Source organism: Prionailurus viverrinus, chromosome A2 (genome assembly GCF_022837055.1).
Source record: "Prionailurus viverrinus isolate Anna chromosome A2, UM_Priviv_1.0, whole genome shotgun sequence".
Lineage (NCBI taxonomy): Eukaryota > Metazoa > Chordata > Mammalia > Carnivora > Felidae > Prionailurus > Prionailurus viverrinus.
This window is the reverse complement of record NC_062562.1, coordinates 59,850,648-59,866,342: the sequence shown is the minus strand read 5'-3', so window position 1 is coordinate 59,866,342 and position 15,695 is coordinate 59,850,648. Positions and strand designations below refer to the sequence as shown.

At 55.2% G+C, this 15,695-nt stretch overlaps 1 protein-coding gene across 1 annotated transcript in view; it reads right to left on the bottom strand.

The window, feature by feature from the left end:
- Positions 1-15,695, bottom strand: part of LOC125153304 (palmitoyltransferase ZDHHC1-like) — a 37,411-nt gene that overhangs the window by 17,556 nt on the left and 4,160 nt on the right. Inside the window, exons 3-9 of the mRNA XM_047836360.1 lie at positions 14,191-14,366; positions 13,646-13,747; positions 10,687-10,811; positions 8,380-8,532; positions 5,828-5,937; positions 4,305-4,336; positions 1,522-1,609 (exon numbers count right to left, since the gene is read on the bottom strand). Of these exons, the coding sequence (XP_047692316.1) occupies positions 1,522-1,609; positions 4,305-4,336; positions 5,828-5,937; positions 8,380-8,532; positions 10,687-10,811; positions 13,646-13,747; positions 14,191-14,366 (786 nt within the window). The remainder of the gene's footprint in view (positions 1-1,521; positions 1,610-4,304; positions 4,337-5,827; positions 5,938-8,379; positions 8,533-10,686; positions 10,812-13,645; positions 13,748-14,190; positions 14,367-15,695) is intronic.

Here is a 15,695-nt window from a genome sequence, read left to right as displayed (position 1 = left end):
GTGTTATAGGTTAGCCCCTAAATTCAGAACTGTGGTTGATTTTGAGTTATTTTTGTGTGTATGCTGAGAAGCAGCTATTAAGCTCTTCCCCGCCCTCTTTTTTTGCATTATGGTCATCCAATTGTTCTGGCACGGCTTATTAAATACACTCTCATCTCTCCCTGTTTAATTATCCTGGCACCTCGGTTTAACACCCACTGATCAGGTTTTATTTCTGGACTTTCTATTCTGTTCCCTTGACCTGCATGTCTACCCTCACTGGGCACACCACCCTCACGGCTCACACTGTCCTGACTACTGTAGCTTGATAGTTCATTTTTAAGTCAGATTGAGTAAGTCCTCCAATTTGCTGCTTGTTTTTCTAAATTCTTTTGGTCACTCTACGTCCTTTGGATTTCTGTATCTATTTTAGGGTTGGCTTGCTATTTCCTTAAAGGAAAAAGCTTGCTGGAAACTCAATAGGGCTCATGGTAATTATGTAGATCAACTTTGGGGGGAGTTTTCTATCATGACAATATTTTGCGTTCCAGTCCACGAATATTCTAAATCTTTCCGTTTATTTGGATTGTGTTCAGTTTCTCTCATCAATAGTTTGTAGCTTTAAGTATACACATTTGGTGCTTGTTTTATTTTATTTTATTATTTTCAATGCTATTACAGATGGAATGGTTTTCTTAATATCATTTTGAGATTTTTCATCGTTAGTATACAGAAATATAATGGGGGTTATTATATTCATTTTGTATTCTACCACCTGGCTGAGCTATCTTATTATTTCTACTATATTTTTTGCAGATTTGTTAGAAGCATGTTTCCTGCAAATAAAATCAGGTTCATTTTCAAATCTATATGTCTTTGTATTTCTTGCTGTATTACACTGGCTGGAACTTTAGTAAAATGTCAAATAGAAGTTTGAGGTGGACATTCTTGCCTCAGTCTCAATCTGTGAAGAGCAGACATAAACAGACACACACACACACACACACACACACACCCCTCACTCCACGTCTGTGTCCTATAGTTGTTCCCTAACACTTTTTTAAGAATGGACAATTTCAAACACCCAGAAAAGTGGAAAGGATTGTACAAGAATGCCCAAACACTCAACTTCTAGGTTCTACCATCATTAAATATTTCTTTTTAACCATGTGACTATCCATCCATCATTTTATTTTCTGGTGCTTTTCAAAGCCAGCAGGACACAGACATCAATACCCTTCGTTAAAGCACACGGATGCCACTTCAGTCTTCGCACACCCAGATTGCGTTGCATTTATCTCTTTCTCCCCCCTTACACACACACACACACACACACACACACACACACACACAATAAGCCCTACAGTTAAGGATATTTTCTGTCAGTTTTCCTTCTCTTCTCCCTCCACCTTTGTTCCCATCTGAGTAGCATGCCTGGGTACTGAGTAAATACTTCAAATCAGTCAAACAAGCAATCCCAAGCGTTTTCTGTCCTCATTCCGGGGGCAGCCTGAGACCTTTCACGTGCCCAGCAGCTCTCACCTGCAGCGGGGAGCTCTCCTGGCACGTGGGGAGGGTGGAATGCAGACCCGGGCACCTCGGCTGCGGCGGGGCCTCCTTGCACTGCTCTCTACAGGGATGGGGCAAAAGGGAGGACAGACTTCCATGAGCAAAGAAGGGCCTTGCTTTGTGTAGTGAGCTCAGAGAGCACCGCTGACAGCTGCAAAGCTCCATGCACTGGCCGCCATCGTGACATGCTCATCTGCAGAGCCTCAGAGCCAGCAGCTCCTGGGAGGCCGTCCGTGTGCCCTCGGGTTGGCTGCACAACGGAGGACACGGTGCAGGAGCACCATCCATAAAGGTCTATGACTGCTTGCCGGTGGGAGGCCACAGGGGCGCTTCTTCCTGCTGTGGCACCCCCACGCTGGGCCACTGCGTTCTTGAGTCTGTGGGTGCAGCAGGGCTCAGTTACAAATGGACAAAGTGACCTGCCTTGGAGACCATGGCATTGTCACTTTGTGCTCATTCCTTGCGGCAACTGTAGGAAACTGAGGACTGTCCTTGATTACCCAAGTATGTCCAATGCAATCACACGAATCCTTAAAAACTGAGAAATGAGGAAAGGGAGGAAGTCCGAGAGATCTAAAATATGAAGAGACTAGACCCACCATTACCAACTTAGAGATGGAAGGGCCACGTAGCAAGAGTGGGAAAGCAACAGCTGCACTGGCATTCGCTATCTGCCCGGAAGCAGACTCTTCCCCATAACCTCCAGAAAGGAGGGCTGACCTGGTGAGCCGTGACTGTTGCCTTGGGAGGCACCAATCAGGGACCCAGCTGAGCTTGCCAGGCACATGACCCACAAGCACTTTCAGACGAGTCTTAGTTCAAGCCACTACATTTGTGGGAATTTGCCAGATAGCAATAAAAAATTAATACAAGCCACTTGATGGACATTAGCTGAGCAGAACACCTGTAGAATTAGGCAAGAAGTATCTTCACACGTGTGATCCTACTTTTGCAGCAGATTAATGGTCCAGAGGAAATACTCCCAATAAATTGGTCTGATACCTACTAATAGAGAGAAGCACCTTAGAGAGTGCTACACTAAGTTCTCCCCTAAAATATACCAGTGATTTACATCATGGAACTCCACAGGCACTTACTGAGTGGATTTTCCTTTTGGGGGGATTGACAGAGTGCCACGTGATTTAAAGATACTCTTTGATCTCTTGGAGCTGACATTCTGACAGTGGGCCTTGCCTAACATGTAAGGTTGTGAGTGTCCAGGTCAAACTAGGGACACTTCTGCAGGAAAGAGGGGCCACTGGGACAGATGGCCCAGCGCATTGAGAGGGCTTGTCTCTCAACACAATCGACCTTTCAATACAAAGGTTAGCAGCTCACTTTCCAGTTGGAGAAGGGAACACTATAGTGATTGAAACTAAGGAATAACATTCCAGAAATGAGGAATATGGTCCCTCTCAAAGATGAAGTAACTTATATTCATAAAAATTATGTTTCTTTTTCTTTTAACTATGTCCACAATGTATGGAATTTTTTTTTAAGTTTATTTACTTATTTTGACAGAGAGAGGCCTTGGGGAGAAGGGGCAGAGAGAGAGAGGCAGAGAGAATCCCAAGCAGGCTCACTGCTGCCAGCACAGAGCCCAATGTGGGGCTCAACCCCACAAACCGTGAGATCATGACCTCAGTAGAAACCAAGTGTCCCATGCTTAACCGCCTGAGCCACCCAGTGGCACCACAATATATGGAATTTTTAAAAGGGGCTCTAAAGAGTTGAACAATGTGATTACAATTTTACAAAAACAAAGCACTGTGAGTATAACTCACAAAATAATACTAAAACAGAACTTGGAAGACAGTCCTCGGAGCACCAGCAGTGACTGCAGTGCGTGGGGCGGCCAGAGACTCGAGGTCCCCAGTTCCTGCGCAGTGTCCACACCGACTGCCCGAAAACGGGGTTAGTCTCAGTTGCTTCTAGAGGCGGCTGGCCCCCAGGCTGGACAGGGCGAGGGGAACGTGCTCAGATTGTACCTAAAGGACCGCAGTGTGGCAATGCTTCAAGTGAAACTCCAAACGACCCAGGTTTTCCCAGAAGCATGGCTACCGGGTGTCTAAGGAAACAAATGCAAAAGGAATGAGCGGATTCTTTGGAGGGATTCCCGATCCTCGGTCAAGAACCAGCAGCAGCCCTGCGACCTGCCCAGCTCCGCCAGAACGTGGGAGTCGCCCCCCACCCGTTTCTGCGAGGGCCGAACTTCCGAGAGCACCACAGAACTGGGGCACTTCCGGCCCGCTCCCCCAGGGGAGACCGACTTCTGGGGCAGTTTCAGGGCTTGGAGCTGAGACCATGCGGCTCCGCTCGCTCCCGCCTCTAAGGAATGTTTCCTGTAACTCCACTTCGAACTCTGCCTTTCTCAGAACTGCATCAAAACTATTTAAAAAATTATACGGAAACTAAAAACGTGGAGGAATTGTCAACAACTATGAAAACTAAAGAATGTCGAGGGCGTTCCCCTGCTGGACGTTCAGGGTGAGGCATGGCCGGAAGAGGGTCTCCTGGGGGGGCCCGGGGCACTAGGTCCTGGGCAAATCCACCTTAGCCCCTGTCTCCGTGAACACACAAATTCAGGACGGCTTGGAAATCAAAATGCAAAGCGAAGAAAGCTGGTGAAAACACTAGCAAAGAATGTGGATATTTGTATAACCTTGGAGTAACGAAGACTTTTTAAAGCAAGACAATTGAGAGCGTGTAGTCTTTGTCAGACAGATAAAACAACTCTAGTAAGCTTACACACTTACCTACGTGCAGACAGACTCAGGTCATCTTCTTGCTGTGAGCAATAAAAATTCATAACGTGAAAAAGTTGTTGACACTGGGCTTAGTCTTATACACGATTCAAGTCAGTTATTAGTTAATTTTGAGTAATGGTGCTTCAGCGTCCCTGGGTCCTAGGAAAGGATCTCACTGGGGGATAGCACCCCTGTCACATGAATACCTGTGTCTTCACTTCTAATAGTTAAGAAACTGGAAGTGGGATTGCTGACTTCAACGGTGACTATACATTTCACTTTTTAAGAAAACACCAAACTGCTGATCAAAGTGATATAATTTGGTATCTGCACTGGTAACGTAGGAGCCTTTCGATCTACAGCTTCACCAATGCTTTTTATTATTGGTTCTTTTGATTATAGCCATTCTACTGGATGTGTAATGGTATCTTACTGTGGTTTTGTGTTTTCTTAATGGTAACTGATGTCGATGTGCTTATCTGCTACCGTGGATCCTCCTTGGTGAACAGTTGGTTCAAATCTTTTGCGCATTTAAAAAGTTAAAACACTGGGTCATTTTTCTTATAATTAAATTTTGAATTCTTTATATATTCTGGGCACAAGTATATGATTTGCAAATATTTCTGCCTTTGGCTTATGTTTTCATTTTCTTAATGGTGCTCGTTTGAAAAGCAAATGTTTTTGGGGCGCCTGGGTGGCGCAGTCGGTTAAGCGTCTGACTTCAGCCAGGTCACGATCTGGCGGTCCGTGAGTTCAAGCCCCGCGTCAGGCTCTGGGCTGATGGCTCAGAGCCTGGAGTCTGTTTCCGATTCTGTGTCTCCCTCTCTCTCTGCCCCTCCCCCATTCATGCTCTGTCTCTCTCTGTCCCAAAAATAAGTAAATGTTGAAAAAAAAAATTAAAAAAAAAAAACAAATGTTTTTAATTTTGATGAGAAACAGCTGCATTAATATATGGGCCTAAAAGGAGTCAGCCCTGCTGGCTTGATTCTGTGGACAGTGAACGTACAAATGATATAACACACATGCACACCACACACCAAACACACATGTACTGCGCTGCACACACACACATACACGGCATCACACACACCATGTACACATGCACACATACACATGCACTGCATCACACACATGTACTCAGTCACACACACAAGCACCGTATCTCACACTAAACACACACACACACACACACACACAAAACCACACACACATGCACTGCATCACATACTATGCACACACAACCACACACATGTGCATCACATTATACACATCATGCACTCACACGTGCAAACATGCAGTGCATCTCACACCAAACACACGCACACACACACACTGCATCACACACACCACATACACATACACACATACACCTGCACTGCATCACACAACGTGCACACACACACACACACAGAATCAGAGAATTGTGCCAACACAGAAGCAAAGGACTGTGAGAAGTTCCAGCTGCAAGGTGACACTGGGCGCTGCCCCAGGCCTGGATAGCGCAGATGGTGAAGCAGAGGGGCACCCGCTACCTGTGGCATGCTTATTTTGAAGGACAGCTCTTGCCTCCCTGCTGGAACTTTTGGAATGTTTTGATAGCGTTTCTGTATCACATACTCATATGTGCTCAACTTCTTGAACACTAGAGAGGAGAAAGGCAGAAACAGGCAGTTACAATTACGCAGGCGGGCAGAGTGGCCCACAGGCCACAACCCGGTCTTCCAGGGCTTCCCCCCAGGATGCCAGGAGCTGCCTCCTAACCTGGGGCGCTGGGGGGCTGCTGCATGGCTGCCCCGGGGCCCACCTGGCCTGTGGGAGGCAAGCAGTAGCTCGTCACAGCCCCAAGGCTGCTGGCGCCCCGTCCCAGGAACAGCTACCCTGCGGCCTTCCAGGCCCACAAAACCAGTGTGGCCCCGGACGCTGGCTCCGGCACTGTGGCAGAAGCACCCCAGGTCACTGAAAGGACATCTGAGACCCGGGTCTGTCAACAGACAGCACCGTCCACGAAACGGGTTCTGTGCCTGCTTCAGCAGAGGCACCAATCCTCCCACTTCTCTCCCTAAAACCAACAAACACGAGGACAGATGGCTTCTAATTATTTCTGGAAAGGGATAAGGGCCACCCACAGAAGCCTAATTGCAGCTGGAGGGGCAGGCGGAAGGTGGGCTGCCCCCCACACCCGCGTGGAGCCTGTTCCCTTCCCTGGGTGGTTTGTACAAGGGCATCTGTCTGTGTTTGCTTTGGCTTCCTGATGAACTACACCTGGCTCTTACTGGTTCTCCCACCTCCCCCAGAACCTGTGTGAGGGCATAATTTGCATCTGGCCACATGCTCGAGAAAACACTAGTTCTCTGGCAGGGATTGCAGGGATGGCTGCCATCACCATCAGGTGGCAAGTACACACTGCGTGTTCCCCAGAGCTCACACTCGTCCTGAGTTTTGAGTAAACACCTTCATCTGACAGTAACGAGAGGAGATGTGGCTGGGGAGGGAGGCCAGAGTGCGGTGTGCACTGAATGAGTGTCTGCCGTGTCCCCTCCAGCGACACTAGGCGTCAACACAGCAGCCCGGGGCCGCTGGTCTTTGGGATGCTCTGTCCCCCGCTTGTGTGGAGGCGGCTTTCCCCACACCCCTGCTGCTGGTACCAGACATCTGTGCATCTTCCTGGGAGGTCTTGCCCTCACCAATGCTGCACTCCACTCGTGCTGCAGTGTCAGGATGTCCTTCCCCCAAACTTCAAAGAGGCATCCAGCTGCCCACAGCTTCTGACAGGCCCCCCAGCAGCCCCTACCCCCCACCTCAGGGTATTTGTGTCACGCCATCCCTTGGAGAGTGGGTGGCCCCAGCGCCTTGCACAAGAGGTGAGGGGCGTCGCTTCCATGACTGGGCTACAAAAGGCCGGCTGCCCCCTCGTGCTGGAGTGTCCTGGTGGGAGGAGGCACCGGCCAACAGCTCACGGGGAACTGAGGCCAGGAACTGGCCTGCCAACACCCTGGCGTTGAACCTAAACGTGGGTCCCAGTCGGAGGAGACCACAGCCCTTCCTCACACCTGGAGGAAGCCTTGTGGCCGAGCAGGGCCAGTGGACCCAGCTAAGCTATGCTGAACCCATGACCCACAGAGACTGCAAGGTGATAACTCTGTTACTTCAAGCGGGGTAAGTTTATTATAACAGTAGCTAATATCCCAACTTTTTCTGGAAGTCTGTGCTTTGCTGTCCAAATACCTTGTAAACAGCACCTTGAGCCATAAGCTCCGTGTGCATCTCCCTCCCCTACCCCCACAGTGAGTGTGGCACCACCACCCTCCCTGTTGCTTGGGTTGGGGCACTCTGGTCCCTGTGCCTGGATCTCCCATTGGCCATCTGTCCCGTGGACCTGTTCTCCAGTCTCACATCCGTCTGTCCTGAGTGGCCGCAGTGGACTTCTGGACCTGCCCAGCTTGCCACCTGCTGGCTGTACTGTATGCTGCAGCTGGGGCACTGTCCCCAAATTCACCCTTGTCCCCATTGGCCAGTGCGTGGAAGCTTTTAGGATAAGGGCCTGGGCTGACCCACCTCTGGCTCCGGGTGCTGATTCCGGCCCTGGCTCTGCTGAGGACACTCCCTGTGCCAGACCCGCTCTGGCAGCCACATAGGGCCCCCGCTGCCACCTTCTCCCTTGCAGAAGCCACAGAGAGAATTCATGCCCTCCCCTGGGCCACGGCGTGGTGGGGCCTGCTGCACGCAGTGCCGCGTGGACTCCAGGAAACGGCCAGTGTCCCTGCAGCAAGCTGGGTCAGCAGATACCCTGTCGCTGGCTCACTATTTTTCATTGTTAGGACTTGGTGCTTCTCTAAATCCCCCGTTCTTTTCTCAATGGTGCCTGTTCCTGCCTCACACGTTCTGCTCCCTTATCTAACTTACTCCTAGTCCCTCTCGTGGCCTCTGCAGGCCTCAGAGCAGAATGAGCCCTGCTGTCCCTCTAGGGGTGTCTCTTCCTGTCATTTGTCTGATGTGCTTGTTTCTAGCAGGGGCCGGCAGACCTTGTCTTGGGCCACGTGGGAACGCAAGGGACAGAGACTGGAGTGGGGGTCAGGACACATACTTAAGAAGAGGTGGAAGATGAACAGGTATCCAGACATCAGGAGGCTGAGGGCAGACAGCAGCAGGACGAACACCCCAATGCCCAGGACCACCAGGGCCTTCGTCTTTACAGGGAAAAAAGGAAGGAACAGCAGCCAAGTGTCCTTGGGCACATCTGCGGAGGCAAGGGAGACATGCATGCATCCAGCACCTGGGGCATGGCCAGCCCCTCCTTGGGAGGTGGGGGAGGGTGAGCAGCCCAAGGAAGCCCCTCCCCCACCCCAGTGTGTGCCCTACCTCACCCAGGTGCCCTTGCAGCCCCCTGACTGAGGTGGGTGTCACAGCCCCACTTTACGGGTCTGGAAGGTGAGGCTGGGAGAGGATAACTAAGGGTCCGGGTTGCAGAGCCTGACCCCCTGCCTGGCTGAACTCCCACCCTGTCCCAAGGGCCATGCCACTGTGCCAGGCCCTCCCTGTTCTCAGTCAGCCACCCTCACAGGGAACTGCAAGGCAGTAGCCAGCGCCTTGGGACATTTCCAGGACTTGGTCATCTGGGCCCCAAGGGCTGTTGACACTTCTGAACTCCGGTGTGAGGAAAGCACTGAGGAATCTGCAGGCAGGCCCATGGAGATGGAATCCAGCTGAAATGCTCTCATCCCACCACGGAGTCTGGGAGGTACTGATTCCAGTCCTTTACGTGGCATGGAAAGTGGCTGCCAGGCCCGCTGTGTGCCTCGGGGGCTGCGGCGCAGTGTGCATGAGGCTGGATGTACCATGGGGTGGCCGGCCACATGCTTGTCCCCTTAGCCGGTGATGTCTTGATGAATTCCCACCAATGAGACCAAAGTGCCCCAGGGAACTGGCGGGTAAGCAGCCCCATGGAATCTTCTGGAACAGCAAACCCAGGAGATTGCCTCAGTCATCAGGCATTCATGTGCAGCACATCCACGATGGTTCTGGAGCGGGCAAGTTCCCAGAGAGAAGCACCTTCGGAGACCAGGCTGCCCTCTGTTCTGCCAGCGCGTGGCAGCGAGGGCCCAGCTGACGCCCACATTGGGAGGAAGTAAGGACATGTGCTATGGAACTCGGGTGCGCTGAGGCTGCTGCTTACCATGTGCGAGCCGCATTTCAGAGTGTGTTGGGGCAATGAGAGGCCCCGTGGCCGGGAGGACCTTCGCAGGGAATCCCCAGTGCCCACCGGTGACTGTTCTGAGGCGGCGGTCACCGGCCAGCCCCTCTGCTCAGGCCACGTGTGGAGAATGTCAGGAAGGATGGCAGGCGGAGACCTCCAGCTGGCTGTGTGCAGAGCGCAGGCGGCTCTTCCCGCTGAGCAGGGCCGGGTCTCGCTGAGACTCCCACTGTTCCCTTTTACCATGGAAATAGCCAGGATGCACTCCGGAGCAGGTGCAGGTCAGATGGCCCATCCCACCACGGCCCATCCAGCCCAGGTGCACTGAAGGCCTTGGGATGAAGGTGCACAGGGCATGGTGCCCTTCCAGGAAGAGGGCATGGCCGTGACGTGCTCTGGAGAGAGGCCTGGACCGGGAAAGGAAGCTTTGCTCTGAACCCTGAGGGCTGAGGTCCCCAAACACTCAGGACAGACACATGTGGTGCTCCGCTTGGGGTTCTCCCTGTGTCAGTGTCCAGGGCTGCTGTGACTGATGGCCATAGACCAGGCAGTTTCAACAGCAGAGATGAAGCCCCGAAGTCAGGGTGTTGCAGGGCCCGTCTCCCTCCGAGGCCATGGGGGAGGATCTGTCCTTGGATCTTCCAGCTTCTGGGGCTCCAGGCACCCCTTGGCTTGTGGCCATGTCCCTCCAGTCTCTTAGAAGGATGTTTTCACTGGATCCAGGATCCCACACATTGCCAGGTAACCCATGATCATCTCAGGATCCTTAATCACATCTGGGAGGACCCTCTCTCCAAATAAGGTCACGGTCACAGGCCCGGGGTTGCGCAGTGATGGACAGACCTTTGAGGCACATGTGTTCCCAAGGCCAGGTTCCTGGAGCCGCTCAGCAGACACCTGCAGCCACACACCACCCAGCACCTTCCCCAGGCAGCCCTGCCCTCCTGCCCCACCCTGCTCCCTGCCAAGACCAACTACTGGGTGATGGGCACGGGGCCCCAAACCTGCCTTCTGGTCCCTGGGGGACTGCTGCCCTCCTGCCCGGCCCCACAGCTCACCCAGCTAGGGGCGGGCCAGACTGACATCCCCCAGAAGGAGAGCTTTCCCTGAAAGACAGCTGGAGGGAGAGGCTACCACCACGAGTGACCCAAGAGAAAGCAATGCCAGAGAGGAGCCCCCCCACCCCCCGCCCCGCCGTACCTTCATACAGGGGATGAGTGCGCAGCACCTCCGGGTTGACTGAGTACTGGATGAAGATGTACAGCAGGATGGTGATCAGGCAGAGCAGGATGGCCGAGGCGGAAACCACGGAGCTGAAGAAATATCTGCGGGGGGCAGAGCCAGACTCAGGGCTGGGCAAGGTGCCCCTGACCCCGAACCCAAGGCCCAGCCTTCTTCCTGTCTCCTGGCACCCGAGATCCCCAGGGGACGCCCTGAGGGCACCACCAGTTTCTGTGCCCCCTTCCCACCCCCACGCGGCAGTGAGAAGGGCCTGGCCTGGCTCCCAGGTGGGCACACGGAGGCTCCAGGCGGGTCGGGCTGCCTGCAGCTTCCTCCGCACGCCGCTACTGCTCACCAGGGCTCCGCCGGGTCAGGATCGGGACCACCACCCCTGCCCCCCATGTTGCACGGGATCCTGGGTGCTGTGCTTCCATCCAGAAGCATGGAAGCCCAGCAGGTCGGGGAAGCAGGGGTGCTGGGACGGGCGCCTGGCCGGCCAGCGGCCCACAGTGCATCATCTCCACACACCCTCCCGGGGCCTGTGCACACCTCTGTGCACAAGTGACATCTTGTGCTTTGGCATTAGACCAGAATCACTCCTGTCCTCTTGCCTGTGCTCAGGACACAGAGAACAATCTAACCATCAAAAAATTAAATTCTGGTCAGCAATTCTTGGAATAATCTCCTGCTGCAAGGTCTTCCTTTGGGCTTTCTACCGTGGTGATATTTAAGGAAACTGTTTCTTTAGCATTTTCAATCTTCAGCAGTGTCTTTTATCCAGCTGAAATTTATCTGACTCCATTATTCTTTTCCAGAACATCTTGAGGTTTGTTTTTGTTTTTTTAACACATCTTTAGGCAGAGAGCTAAAACGAGAATGTCCTCAAAGGGTCATGTGGATGTGGAGGGCAGCCTGCATTGTGGCCCCTTGTCAAAGGCCCTGGAGGGCACGTGTCCTGTGTGTCCCCGAGGTGCAGGGGGCACAAACCTGGCCCCACACCTGGCTCTGGTTCCCAGGGAGCCTGTGGTGTGCGGTGCAGCTGTTCCAGCCGACGGGCCCACCCCGCAGCAGAAGGCCCTCGGCCATCCGGTGCTGCTGGCACCAGGCCGGAGGCGGCCCTCCCGGCAGGGTGAGGGCCAAAGCCTGTCCAACTGCATGTTCGGGGCCAGAAACGTCGCTGTCGTCTCTGACTCCTGTGTCTGTGGTGCCTCAGCACCCAGTCCGGGCACTTCCCCTGTGAAGGCACGTCCTCTCAGGAGCTTATCACACTTTGCCAACTGTTTTGGCCAACTCGTCTTGTAAATGTAGTCATTTCCTCTTGCTTTCTCTGCCTGACGGTGGAAGGGACAGGAGGGAGTCTGGGACTCCACGTGGACAGGGGTGGCCATGCCCTCACCAAGACCCCCGCGCACATGGTGCCCTCCCTCACTTCTGCACACACTCCTTGCTGCTGCCACTGCCCAGTGGATAGGAGGGCTCCTGGGGCCCAGCCGTCCCCACCAGGAACTTCTGCAGCCTTTTGTGCCCGGAGGCCACTGTCAGGACCTCGGAACTCCACCCTGTGTGCCCTGTGGGGCCCGGTCAGCTTGGTCCTCCTCAGTGGCAGGGCCACACACCCTCCCCCATCCCAGACAGCCGACCAGACCTCAAGGCGACCAGCCTGTGGCACCAAGACCTTAAGAGGAGCATCTGGGGGAGAGAAGAGAGCCCTGCTACCGTGAGGAGGCAGCCCCCCCCCCTCCAGCTGGCCTGGGGCTCCTCCTCTGTAGTGGAGAGGGCGACATGAGGGCTCCCAGGCCCCCAATTCTCATTTGACTTTTCTAATGATGACAGCTTTGCATTTCCTTCTGCTCAAAGCAGCAACGCTTTTGAAGCCTGAACAAGTGGAGCATTTCTTGACAGGGCTGCACGGAGCATGGCCCTCCTGAACCAGGCTTCCCGGAGCACAGACCACAACGCTCCTGGACCGGGCTTCCCGGAGCACAGACCACAACCCTCCTGGACCGGTGGCTGCCTGGAGCATAACCCTCCTGGACTAGGCTGCATGGAGCACAGCCCTCCTGGACCAGGCTGCATGGAGCACAACCCTCCTGGACCGGGCTGCATGGAGCACAACCCTCCTGGACAAGGCTGCCCGGAGCACAGACCACAACACTCCTGGACCGGGCTGCACAGAGCACAGACCATGACGCTCCATGACCAGGCTGCACGGAGCACACCTGCTATGAGTGGTGGGTGAGCAGTGGAACCCCTTGCAGCGCCATGAGCCGGCAAAGGCCACTCTGAACTAGCTGGGGGAGCCCCTGCGACTTTCTTGGCCACTCACAGCCTGGGCCCTAGCACATGGGGTCCTGGCAAAGCCCGTGCAGGACTGAACACCTGCTCCCAGTGCAGCCTCGGCCCACATCCTCTGTGCTCTGACGGCCTCCCAGGAGAAAGCGCCCGGGTCCAGGCCAGCGGGTCAAGGACAAGTCAGCTCAGCCTGAGCCCCTCTGGATGGGGCTGGGCCTCCACATTCGGAAGGGGCTCCAGGCCAACACATTTCAGAGCCAGACAAGGAGAACAGAAAGACGTTAAGGACCGCTGTGCTGGGGACAGCATGTGACTCCCCCCACTGCCTGTGGCCCCCACCCCCTTACCCATGAGGCCCCCAGCCTGCAGGACCCCTCTCTCCGGGCCCCCTCCCCCCTCCCCCTGACCAATCCCCCTCCCTCCCCCAGTCCTTTCACTTTCTCCTTCCCTAGCACCCCACCCCTCCCCCCTGCCAAGGACCTCCTCTCTCTCCACCAGGACCTCACCTCTCCCCACTTCGAGGTCCCTCCTCCCTTCCCCACCCCCGGCCCCTGCAATGCCCTTTTCCCTCTTCCCTGCTTGGTCTCCCTCTCCCTCCCCCAGGACTCTGCCCCTCCCTCCCGGACCTCCCCCTCCAGCCCCTCACCTGTAATTCCTGCCCCCTACACAGTTGTTAAGCCATTTGCAATGGTGGTCAAAGTCAAAGACACACTTGTTGCAGGCCCCACAGTGTTTAGCCTTCTGGCTCCTAGAAGGAAGAATTCACATGAGCAGCCCGTTAGCAGCATGTGTGGGAGGAAGACAGGGTCAGAAAGGAGAGACAGGTGGCAGGGAAGACCAGGCCCCAGGGGGGTTATCTTCCCTCAGACACGCCTGCCACACTGTGCCACCAGCTCCCATCCTGAGCCACAGGCCTCCCTCTCAGGCTGCCTGCTGAGCCCTCAGGGCTCTGACTAGCCCAGGTGGGGTTCCGGTGGGGGGGCTGAGACTCATCTGAGCCCTTAGATGGGTGAGGGGTCCTGCGTGTCTCAGGGCCACTGCTGGTCATTCAAGGAAAGCAGCACCGGTCAGCTGCGTGAAAACAGAAAGGCCGGGGCAGGACCTGCCTGTGCACAGCACGGAGAGGGGACGGGTCCACACGGCAGGGGCCGTGCCCTCGGGGCTGCCTGCTCCCACACCCTGGGCACTTACACGGTGACCTCACACAGGTGGCAATATTGGTTCTCGATGACACGCGTGTGTTTGGATGGATCAAAAATGGGTACGGGCTCCAAGTAGTTCTTGAGCCGTACGTTGGTTTCAGCAGGATCGATGCAAACAGCAAGCAAGTGGACCACGAAGTAGAAACAGAAAAGCCCACCAGTCACCTGGGCGTGAGTGTGTCAAGGAACGTGCAGGCAGGCCTGGTCAACACGGCGAAGGTGCCCGCTCAAACTAGAAGCAGGACCCTGGAGGCGCCTGCTTACGGCCTGAGGGTGTGGACCCCGCGCTTCACCGAGGCAGCAAGGGAAGGCCTTCAGGGGCCAGCGGCCACCACGCTGGGTGCCGAAGTCGTGGGGGTTCTTTGGGCAGCAGAGATGCTCAGAGCACGTGCGTCGGGCGAAGAAGACAGTGTATCATCAAAAAATGAAGGAGGGGAGCAGGGAGGGCTCACACAGCCAGTCTGCACGGTCTGTCTGGGTCCCATCTTGTCTCTCCTCGCCCCTAGGCCCCTCAGGCTCTCTGGCACCCACTCCCGCCGTGGCACCCAGGGTAAAACCAGTCCCCGGGCTCCCACCCTCATCCTCCCCTTCGGGACCAACACACTGTCTGTCCCCTTGGAAACCAAACAGAAGAGGTGGAAGCCGCCTCCCTGTCAGCCCTGCCCTGCTTCCCAGGACCAGTGCTGAATGGGAGGGTTCAGGGTTTACAGGTTGGGTTCCCGGGTGTGGTTGGGGGAAATGACCCAGCCTGGGAGGCGAAGCCATGGGTGCACGGGGTTCTGCCGGGATTTGACAGGGGTGGGGGTTCGGAGCAGGGGGCTGGGGCTACTGCTCAGGCCTGCGGGAAGCCCCCTCGGGGGGTCCTCCTCAGACCTGCCAGCAGCCTCTGATTCCGCCTCTGAGCAGCCTGGAGCTGACAGGCGGGGTCCTGCCTCCACAATGCACTAGCCTGAGTGGGAGGCTGCTTCTGGCCCAAATCGCTCATTCCTCCCTCGCCCTCCAGCCTCTAGGCACCACGTGCAGACCCAGGGCTCAGGCTGCCAGATGAAGGCATGGAGGCGATGGGGACCCAGCCCTGCTGGGGGAGGAGGGCAGGAGGAGGGCAGGAGGAGGGCAGGAGGAGGGCAGATGAGAATGAGCTGAGGGCCACGAGGATCAGCCCAAGCTGGTGCCCAGGCCAGGGGTGAGTGGAAGGGTGGCTGAGAACCAGCAGGGCCCTGGGGGACCTGCACGGGGGCACGAGACTGACCAGATCACTCAGTGCCACATAAGTGGTGTTGTGGTGACACCAAGGCCCTTCCTGTGGCCACCGGACCCTGCAGGGCTGGGTAAGGCCTGAGCCTCCCCTGCTCTGCTGTCCCATTCAGGGTATGGGGCTGTGGCCGGGTGGTCAGGGGTCTGGTCAGGCTTTGCCATCACAGCTGGAGACACCAACACAGTGCTGGTATGCCATCTCCCTGCACCTATTCCCTGAAGCCTGAGGTGCTGGCTGGA